General features: G+C 42.0%; 1 protein-coding gene across 1 annotated transcript; it reads left to right on the forward strand.

Annotated features, from left to right (window-relative positions):
* Positions 1–4,470: 4,470 nt before the first annotated feature.
* id1 (inhibitor of DNA binding 1, HLH protein) lies at positions 4,471–5,907 on the forward strand. The gene is made up of 2 exons (XM_028003718.1): positions 4,471–5,004; positions 5,244–5,907. Exons 1-2 carry the CDS (start codon positions 4,657–4,659, stop codon positions 5,277–5,279), a joined length of 384 nt encoding a protein of 127 aa, XP_027859519.1. The 5' UTR covers positions 4,471–4,656; the 3' UTR covers positions 5,280–5,907.
* Positions 5,908–11,337: the final 5,430 nt, after the last annotated feature.

Here is an 11,337-nt window from a genome sequence, read left to right on the forward strand (position 1 = left end):
CTCTCATAATCAAATTCTTCCCCAGAACGCATCTCAAAAGGTATAATCCGTCGAAGAAAAGGGTTTATTCAAGCGCTTTGCTCACTTTCATGTTTCAGGAAGCGCTCGGGGTACCACACATTGTTCTCACAGCAATAAAAACCAGCAGCAAAAGTGTCAAGGCATTGCTGGAATGTCCTATTTCCTATGAGTGAATTTCTGCACCGACGTGGCTTCCTGTAGGCCGCTTTTTGTTGATCTTCACTTGCTACAGCGATAAAGAGGGCGTATCAGCTAATGCGCTTCCCACTCCAACAAATACAATTTACTCCAGAGAAATGCTACCGGGAAGGAGTTTTAAATATAACTGAGACACACAGTGTGATGTAACAGAACACAAGTGTTGCCTTTCTGCTGCTTGATGGATGTGCGATGTCGCAACAGCCCCTCGCACAAACAGTAGCCTGTCGCAGCGGCAGAGCACCGAGCGATAATCAGCTCACATGTAAGGGGTCCGCAGGGAAATGAATCCAGTGTCTGGGAGAGGGGCACTGACATTCTGTCAGCTAAAATCAGGAGCTAATATGTTTCACTTTTCTTTCCCCTCCTCTGCCTCTCTCACTCTGTCTTCTCTCTCTCTCTCTCTCTTTCCCCTTGCCTTGATGTGCTGTAAACAGGCTAAAAAGGGCCCAGCTGTGTGGAGTTATTGTTGGTGTCAGTAGGAAGTGCTGATAGCTTTTGCAGCTGAACAAAAGCTGGATGAGGGGAGTGGAGGGGCGCTCCAGACACTGTGGCTCCAGCCTAGATTCTCTCCCACAATCCCTGCACCGCACTCCCATTGTTCTGCCCACCCGGCCCTTCCCTCCGCCCTGTCAGCTGCGACCTGGGACAGAGGGCAAAAAGAGGCAGGCAGAGAGAGAAGGCAAAAAAAAAAAAGTTTTCAGAAAAGTTGCTACAGGCTACTGGGACAACTCGAAGAAACAGTTACTAGCTGTTAACTTTGTTACACTTGGTATTCTGCAACAATTTTGCAGATGACAAAATTACATTTAATGCTCTGCGTAAGACAGCTTTGCATGCTTCATTTGCTAAAACAGACATAATCCCCCCCAAAAAAGTATATTTGAATGTGTTGGGAGTGTAATAGGAGGTTTTATTCCGTCATTATTTGAGTAACATTTCCAGCATTAGTGTCACTAAGCCTGATTTATTAAATATGCTTATCTCAGTTATTTTATTTCTTATAACGTGACGTGCATGACTTGCTTTATGAAAACTGACAGCACAGAACGAAGGGAAAATCCTGCAGCAGCAGCGGTGCCAACATACTGCAAAACACATTCTAACAAAGGACATAATTGCTTACAAGTGTATAATTCTGACGTCCATTAAATCCTACTGGGTATTTATCTTAAAGCACAATGCTGGCTTTAACTGGAGCGGACAGGAGTTGGGTCATTTTAACCAAATATTGGGTCAGAAGCTCGGCTTTTGGGGTTAGAGAAGAGACCAAATGGAGCCAGGGCGTTCTTCACAAGCTGCCATTTTGAACTATCCAACAACCTCATGAGACTAACAGAGTAAAAGAAAAAAAAAGAAGTAAAATCATAAAATTATGTCTTATATAGTGTTGATGTTAGCGGGATGTGTCAATAGAACGAGTTTGTTCACCTAAGCTAACATTAGCCTTTCACCTACTGAGTAGTTAGCGCAAGCTAGTGCTAGCTTTGTGTTGAAGATTCAAACTTTGGCCAGAGTTGGTGAAAATGTCAATACACACACACATGATATTTTATGGAGTTATGAACTAAAGCGAGGTTACTTTAACACAATAGCTTTACAGAGTGTATTTAAAATCAGCAGGATAGCTTTGATTCAGAAACATAATCTGTAATAACAGTGTTTCATTACTGTTCTGCTATAATGTTTGCTCAGGGGGAGATAAGAATGAAACTCAGGTCAGCGGTTAAGCACAAAACTTATTTTTGTGTTGCTGAAATGACATTTTTGTACACAGCTTCAGTAGATAAATCTGAAAAAGGCAAGCCTTTGTGTAAGTCTCGCTGTTTCCGTCTGTGCTATGCTAGCTCTGTAGAAACAAAGTTGAAAATCCCAGCAGCTGAAATAAAATGCATGCTTTGAGCCTTTACAGCAACCACAGGGACACAAAGCAGTGAAAGTGGGCTGTCTGCAGGAATGCTGCACTTATTCCCTGTTAAAACAGCATAATGACGAGCCTTCCTCCTTTGTTGCCCCGCTGTTAACCGGCTGACAGCGCTTTGCTCCGCAGGTGCGCTGGGCGGTAATCTCATCCCGCTGCTTTAAGGTGATAAATGGAGGAGAGAGGGAGAAAAAGAGAGAGAGAAAGAGGGAGAAAAAGAGAGAGAGAAAGAGGGAGAAAAAGAGCTCCGGAGCCGGTTTGTTCTCATGGCTGCTGCTCCTCCACGCAGGTGAATGGAGGAGTTGCAGAGCGCGAGCCCTCTTGTTTAAAATCTCCATGGAGACCGCCCGAGCGGCGCCAGGCTGACAGGCGTCAAGGCTCGGATGAATGGGTGACGTCAGCGCGCTGGCGCCTGCCAGTCTGCTCTGGCTTGTTTGGACAATCTGGGAGGAGGAGGAGGAGGAGGAGGAGGAGGAAGGCTCGGAACAGAGCGATGTGATCCGAGTTGGTGTGCACACAAGGCTGAGCACACACTGCAGAAACATGTGAAGGAATCCGTGAAGCTGCTGCTTCACACTGGCTCTCCTTCAGCTCCACGCTAAAAAAAAAAAAAAAAAAAAAAAAAGAGGGGAACTGTGTGCTTTTTGTGAACATAAAGAGAGCTTTGAGTTTAATGACCGCAGATTTCACCCAAAGAGCGCCGGTGACGTTGGGATGAATTTTCCAGATCAGTAAAACAGATCGTAACACTCCTAAGTCCATAAACCGTCGGGTCAATTCAGTAAACTCTCTGAGTGAGAAGAAGCCACCAGCCAGAGGCGGTCCGAAGTTAAACAGGGCTCAGGGTAGCATGTCATTTGGGGGCCAACTTTCAGTTTCACAGCTGTTACAGATGCATTTAATGACCTAAATCAACAAATATGTTTTTATTTTCAACCTCATTACTTGGGGGAAAAAAAAATCCTAGTTATTTGTTTATTTATTTACAAAGCTTACTTCCCAGAAAAAGAAAACTTGCCCTGTCAAGCCTTTGCAAAAAATAAATAAATAACAATAGCAGCTATGATAATTGTGTGCCAGCATTGTAATATAATTAATTATTATTATTATTATTATTATTATTATTATTATTATTATTATTATGTCATTTATAGCTCTGTTGTGTGATCAGAGTGACACAATGAGGATATAGCGCCGTCATCTGGGCCAGATCTTCCTCGTAAGTGAAATGTCATTGAGACAAACATAATTAAATAAATAAAAAATAAAAAAGACTGACTGAATCAAAGTTAGAGACCGCCAGCCGCCAGCGTAAAAATATGACTTTTATGGCTTTTGCTGAGCTGTTCTGCAAACCTGTTCAATGAACAAACAACGTCGTGTTTTTACAAACCAGTCGCTGCGAGTAAACAGAGGTATTCTCTGGGCAAATTTTACCAAAAGGCTTTATGAGCTGCGGTGTAAAATTGACAATCGCAGACACGTTTGTGCATCAGACTAAATGTTTGGTAAAAGCTCCCAAAATTTAAGAAGCATAGACAGATCCAAAGTGATGTTACAGGAAGACGATAATATTGCACATATTAAGGCTTAATATGTGCAATTTAGGGCATAAATTGAGCAGGTAAATCAATAATAATTATTTTTTCTTTTTGCAGATCTATGTTCACGTGTTTTGTATGCCAACTACAGAGTAAATATATTCTGATTCATAAGAGAATACAACTTTTTATGGACTGTATGGTGTTCAGGTTTGTTTTGCTGCTTATTTCTCTTCTGCCTTGGGCCGGCTCTTCCATCATAATTGAGACACTCCTGTTAGAAAAACTATATATATATATGCTTATCTGTGTGTGACCGTTCTCCTCAGCCTGTGTGAATAATTCTTACTGTACCATTGTCCGGCACATCTGCAGTGCCATCAGCGGCCGTCAAAGGCAAATCTGGGGCACCGCGGTGGCCTAATTGTCACTAACCATTCATCCCATTCAGCTCCGTCCCATCCCACACACATTCTCCCAGCGTACGGCCCCGGCATTCACCATCCATTGGATTGGACTGCCCCCGCCCCCCTCCAGGCAATCCACACCTGCAGAGTCCCCAAGCCGTGGACAGCTGGATTCCCACATATTACCCATAAAAGACACACATTTGTTTCCATTTGTAACGCCATCCCTCATACAGATTGTAAATTCCGATAACCAGCCCTGGAGCGCGGACATTGGCTGACGGCGCGCCTTCGGAGCGCCTCTCATTGGCCTTCTCCCTTCAAACGGGACGGCTCGGCCCCGCCCCGCACACCCTGTCGCTGCTGCGGTCCTATAAAAGGCCGAGGAGGCTTCCCCATGTGGACGTTGCGAACTGTCAACACAGGCTTGTAGACATACCTCCGAGAGGAAGGGAAGAAACCCGTTTCAGCTGTGTGTGGGGGCGTGCGCGGGTGTGTGTTTTCTTTTTTTTTCTTAAACCCTCTCAAAACCCCTCGGCGCGTTCTGTGGAAGCTAACGAGGCAAAAGATGAAGGTTGTCGGATCTACCTGCGCCCTGAAGAGCAAGGTCGGCGGAGAGATCGGCCTGTCCGACCAGAGCCTGGCCATCTCCAAGTGCAAGATCCCGCTGCTGGACGAGCAGATGAACGTCTTCCTGCAGGACATGAACAGCTGCTACAGCAAGCTGAAGGAGCTCGTGCCCACGCTGCCCACCAACAAGAAGGCGAGCAAGGTGGAGATCCTGCAGCACGTCATCGACTACATCTGGGACCTGCAGGTCGAGCTGGACGAGCCGGAGAAGAGCCGCCAGCAGCACGCCGTGCCCCGCACGCCGCTGACCACGCTGAACGCGGAGCTGGCCAGCATCTCGGTGGAGGTAAATATCCCCCTCTCCCCTCCCCTCCTCGCACGTGCCGCAGACAGAGATCAGAGCGTCACGTAAAGCAGGACGCACGTTCGGAACGGATGCATGAGAGCGCGAGTGCGTAAAGTTGCCAAATCTATGCGTAAAAGCGCATGTTTTCGTTTGCTTTTCGTTTTTTAAACCACATCTGTTGTTTTGGCGGTAACCAACATACACTGACCTGCTTCTCTTTCTCTCTCTGTCTCCTCCAGAACGGCTGCTCAGAAGAGAGGATAATGTGCCGCTAAGAGCAGATGGAGCATCTAACAGGCCGCGCGCCCCGGCGGAGGACCAACAAGGCGAACCCGGTGCGACATTCTGGGTCAAACGTCGAAATCTAGCGCCTTCGAACTGTGTAGAGATGTTGAAAACTCTCCCAACTAAAAAAAAAAAAAAAAATTTACGAAAGAAAAAAAAAAAATGTACAAAAAAAATAAATAAATCAAAAGCTAGAAAATCAAGACTGGACATCCTCCGGGGTGGACTCTGTCACTCGCAGCTCTCGATTCATCCGGGGGCTTTGAGAGCGGCGGTGTCCAGATCTAGAGAGCCTGAGTCAGTCAGAGGGACCAAGACAAAGTTCAGAGCAACCAGCGACAGACTGCTGCTGCTGCTTGTAGAATTTCTATAAAAAAAAAAAAAAAGAAACAGAAAAAAAGCTTGCATTTCTGCCACGATCTCTCTCTTTTGTATTTTGTGTAAAATCATATAAAGAATTCAAACGTTTTGTAAAAGAAGAAAAATTTATTTCTCAGATTCCTGAGTGACAAACTGTATTGTATATTACAATGCCACAGTATGTGAAGATATTGTTTTCTTACAATGTACTTTATTTGCGTTTTTATTAAAACAAGAACACTATTTTTTGAACAAGAACCCGTCTGTGTTGCGTCTGTTTCTCACCCAGAGCTTTAAAGGATGAAATCAAACTTTTTATATATATATTTCCTTTTTTCTATTAAAGCAAATACTCTTAGTAGTATTCGGTGTGTTTTTACACGTTGATGTTTTTCTGATGTGCCAGTGAACGCATCACTGGAAACACCAGAAGCTGTTAAAAAAAAATACTCAGCCAACCAGGGCTGGCAAAAGATTTTATGGGGCCCCAGAGCAGTATTTGATTTGAGGTCACCATAGTGACACTAATGGCTCAAGTGTCCAAGCATGGTCGTTGTGCATTTATTAGCCTAATTTAATGGTTTTCTAATAAGCTAACAAGCTGCTTTGACCAACATTATTCTCTTTGAGTAACTTATTAAATCACAGACAAGAGTAGGTATGTTTGATTTATTTCATCTGGCTGTTTTCCCCCCAATTCTCAGCACTTTAATGCAGATTCAAGAGTGAGAAGTAACTAATTATTGATTTACAGAAATATTTTCCACTTTATTATTACAGCTAACCTGTCCGTTCTCTTCGACCCCAAACAAATTTTAAATTCCCCAACGCTAAAAAGTAAGTTTTTGCACAAAAGTCGGCTCATTCTTCGTGGACAATCTAACTTTCTGCACATCACATACTCGTCGTTCGGAAAGAAGAAGAAGAAAAAAAGAGTCGATCCAAAAGTTTGGAGAAATTGAAATGTTGAGAGATGTCCGACTTTAAGAAGATCAAAGCGCAAACTTTCCGAACCAGCTCGGCTTTCTTATCCCTTGGGCCGGCTTTGCAGGTAACATCCAAACGCAGCTGGTGGTAAACATAATGGCTCATATCCACGCACTTAAATTGCTCATTTGCCTCTCTGTGGGCCATTAAAGTATCACGTTTCAAGGGGAAATGCAGACCTTGATAAAGACGGGCAGATTCAGTCAAAACTTGAAATCGAATCGACTTTCATTTTAATATTCTCCAGGTGTGAAATGATAAGAGACAGAGAAAAGAAGAAGTTTATAAAGAGAAGAAGAAACAATAATCTAAAAGAGGGGCTTGTTTCACGTCATAACACATCATTTAAATGTGCTGTTCCAATATGTTATCGCGTAAATCTGCAGCTCTGTTTCAGCCTCTCTCTCTCTCTCTCTCCTCCCTCTCTCTCGCTGTGGTTTAAAAAAAAAACGAGCTTTGGCGAGGCGATTCGCTCTAAGATTTATTCTGTCTCCCTGGTGCAATGTTTTCCCCATTTCCCTGCGGTGCGATGCGCACAGCTGCAGCCCCGGCGCGGCCAGTGTGTGATTGTGTTTGTGTGATAGCTTTGTGCCAAGGGCAGGGGAGGGCGGTGGGGGCCCAGACTGAGCGGCGCCTCGGCACACCTGGGGAAGTTCAGGTTAAATAGCTCCACATTCCTCAACACACAGCTGATTGAAACATTAACAAACAGTAATCCGCGGGCCAGGCCGCAGATGGGCTGGGAATCACGCCAAAGAGACACGCAGAGAGAGAGAGAGAGAGAGAGAGAGAGAGAGAGAGAGAGAGAGCTGCTCACGGGTAGAGATTCCCACAGTACACTCATACGCCATAAGTTACCTATTAATATACACAGAGAAACTTTTTTTTATTTTTAATTCCAGGAGCTAAGCTATTTAACACACAATCCCCTTAATAGTTTTCATCACACCGCCAGGTTATTACCGCTGTCCGCTATTCAGCAAAAATGTGCTAATTAGCTAATGTGGCGTATTACTGAACAAGATGAACAAGCTGGGAAAATTCACAAGCATACTGCGCTGGGCTCCGACCCAACACCCATCTTTTTATTTTTCTTTTATTCTCTAATTAGTATTGCCAATCAGGGATCTGCCGTGGACACATTTCTCAGTATCGACACCAATTTAATTTCTACGCTCATCCCATAATATAGAAACGTGAAGGAATCCTTATGTCACCTCGCTTGGCTCTCGTTTGTATTTTAGCTCCCTCTAGCGACATGGCAATTAATTACACCCTTTACTCAGCGGTTAAAAAAAAAAAGGTGGAAAACCACAGGAAGACAACAGCGCCCTCTTCTGGTAACATGGTGACGTTTCACAAACAATCCAGACAGAATCGCAGTTTTTTTTTTTTTGCGTTTGATGAGAATAATATAGGATTTTAAAATGTTTCTAAACATCATCCGTTTATTATTTCACACAGTTGATACTGACAAAATATTTGTCGTGGTAACACACCAACATACACAAATTTACACATGTAGTATGTTCTTTCATTTATTACAACTATAGCCGAAATACATAATCCGTGATGAGTGGTTCCTTAAGCTGGGGTCAGGAAATATTCTTCTGAAATAATAAAAAAAAAACATTTATTCCAATAGTCTTTTTCACAGTCATATTTTTTTGATATTTTGTTTACTTTAAAAAGGCAGTATTTTGTAAAACCGACTATTTGGAGCTTTACATCATGTTTTAACCTCCTGAGACCCTGCATCCTCATATGAGGACATTACATTTTTGTAAACACAGATGTAAATAATAACATTGATTGAATGGTCTTATCGTCACACAGATAGACCCAATGTCCTCGTCTGAGGACATTGGGTTTTGAGATAACCGCTTATTGTAGAAAGCTAAAATTTCATTTTTAGGCTAATTGGTCCTTATGATCCCAAATGACAAGGAGAAAATGTATATGCAAAAACAGACCCATTGTCCTCATATGAGGGCATTGGTTTTGACATAGTTCAAGAGCACATAGAAAGCTAAAATTTAATTTCAACTAAAATTAGGTCATACTAATCCCAAATAGTAAGGAGACATAAAAAATGCACATCAAACAAAAGCCCGGGTCTCAGGAGGATAATGTAATTCCATCATGAAAATCATGTTGCTTTAATTGTTTCAGGCAGATTTGAGAAATCCTTGAATCTCCCATGGCAACCATTCAGCTGTGCAAAACGCCTGGATGGACCGTGTGCAGTCTATGCAGACGAAGCTCCTCCTCAGAGCTACAGTTTCCAAGCCTCCACATCACAGAGTAACACTCTGCTCCTTCAGACTAGCCAGCAGAAATTCGCAAACACCTGGGGGAACTGAGCTCATCATACGAGCTACTTCTCAGTAGAACGCTGGTAAAAACATTGTGAAAGCGTTAATAGAGGAGCACAGTTATGACTTCCTAAAGGTGGAGCGTCAGAAGGAGCAGGAGTTTCTTAAAGAGACAGAGGCGTTAAATAAAGTCAAATTTCTTTCCGGTCATATTTGACATATGTAGCATTTTTACAACTGAATGCAACAGTTAATTTCTTATGCTATAAAATGGCACTATGTGCCTGGAAAATACACAATCCTGCCCCCTTAAGAAAGAAAGTATATTATAATTGTTTGATTTTTCATTTTATGCAGGATTTTAAAAAAAATTTTTTGTTGCAGACATCATCATATCTCAAGTTTCGAAAGATACGGCTATACTCAACCGTGACATAACCATACATGAAGTGCTTAAAAAAAAACACTCAATGCCTCTTGTCTTAACCACATTATGATTTATTTTTCTCAGTGAAGCGCTTCAGAAAATGCTCCAGAAAGTATTTTTTTTATATATTTTGTCGTCTTGACATCTTAATCAACTGTGTTATTTTTCTTTGAATGTTTATTCAGGACATGAAAATAATGGGTTTGACTAATCAAATGAGAGTAAAAAACTGCTTTTGTAGCTGGGAATAAAATGAACAGATTCAGATTTTTAATATCATTGAAAATAACTCACCATGCTGTCTGGGGAAAAAAAGATCATCAATAGGGTTTTAGTTTAGTTTAGTTTTTTTTTATAGACATGGAAGTCACTTTTAATGTGCGGTTTGGCCTCTGAGTCCTACAGACAATCCTAAATCAGCAAAGTTCTCCAAATGTTAGATATTTTACTGGTGTGACACAGGAAGAATAAAAGCAGCAGAGTTCTTCTTTTAAAACAATATTAGACTAACAATGAGAAGGAAACACGTTTTTATTAGATGCACACTAATAAAACAGATGATTTGCACGCAAATACGAACGCAGAGTCGAGAATGTTTAAATATAAATTTGTATTTACAACAATATCAACATCAACAGAAAAATTTGTAATATACATCCCGTAAAATGTCAGCTTATTCCACCTCCAAACGAAGAAAAACTAAAAACGTTTTGTCTCTTTTGCACTTCATTCGACTCGAAAAGTTCCTTTTTTTTTTTCTTGAAGTAACAAAGTCTGGACAGCTTAAACAAACGCATGCTTCTCAGCAAACCTGGCAAACATGATTGACATGGCAGCACTGAATGCACATGTGCTTTATCAGGCATGCATTGGGGTGCAGGACAGACGGGTGGACTTCCTGGTTGAGCTTGCAAAAGAGTTGGGTAACTCTCATGTGAGTGAGAAGAAGGCACACAAGGAGAAACTGCTTCGGCAACAACCTTCCACACCCAGCTCAGGCAAAAGGGCCAAGTGTCAGGTCAACCATCGATGCAGGAACAATTGTGCAACTGTGAGATGCGTTGAGGCCATTACCAGGGTAATTACCAGGGTAATGGCCTTATTTACAGAACAAAAGCGCCTGCTAGCTAAAATCCTTCAGGTCAGTCGACCCGTCTCCAAAGGTAGAAATGTTAAATTACCTTTCTCTGGTAATGCTTGTGTTAACTCCCAAACTAACTGTCTAGTTAGTTCTATTCAGTATATTGTATTTTATAATATAAAGATTATATATATTATATTTAGCTTAATTTTATTTTAGCAAAAAAGCACAATGAATTAATTATAATATTTTAAATGGAGAATTAGAAATTTTACAGCCAGGTACAGCTGTGAGCAATGACCAGAAGTATTTGTGACTAAGTCAAGAGGACTGAAATTCCAGCATGAGAAATATACAAAACAACAACTGTTATTTGTTTAAATGCTTTTTATTTTTGTCATTAAAAACGATACAAAAAATACAAGAAATAAAACAATTCCACACATATTTACACTAGGCACAGTGGGGGGCTGCGTGTGTGTGTGTGTATGAGTGGCATGTCCTTGTGTGACTGGCATTTCAGCACTAACTCAGCAGTCTGCACTGTTGGAACATACCTGGCACTGCCAGGGTATGACCCTGGTGCATTTGCCACATGTGTACCTGTAGCAGTTAACACATCTCACAGTCGCATTATTGGTCTTGCATCGATGGTTGACCTGACACTTCGCCCTTTTGCCTGGGCTGGGTGTGGAGCCGCTTTGCCCCGAACGCGGAAGCTGAGGTGCAAAGAGCCCAACAGTTCAGAGTTTCTCATAAATCCTCTATTGTCACTATTTAAATATCATATTCATTGTTCCAGGTAGGGGAAGCCATGCTTTGCTGCATTTTACAATGAACTTAAGTTTTATATCCAGACTATCAAAGACAGAAAATAG

This window comes from Xiphophorus couchianus, chromosome 20 (genome assembly GCF_001444195.1).
Source record: "Xiphophorus couchianus chromosome 20, X_couchianus-1.0, whole genome shotgun sequence".
Lineage (NCBI taxonomy): Eukaryota > Metazoa > Chordata > Actinopteri > Cyprinodontiformes > Poeciliidae > Xiphophorus > Xiphophorus couchianus.

Excerpts from the sequence above, each read along its gene's own strand:
- id1 (XM_028003718.1), top strand. The coding sequence starts at position 4,657 with ATGAAGGTTGTCGGATCTACCTGCGCCCTGAAGAGCAAGGTCGGCGGA. Across the intron at positions 5,005-5,243 it reads TGGCCAGCATCTCGGTGGAG|AACGGCTGCTCAGAAGAGAG; the intron begins GTAAATATCCCC and ends TGTCTCCTCCAG.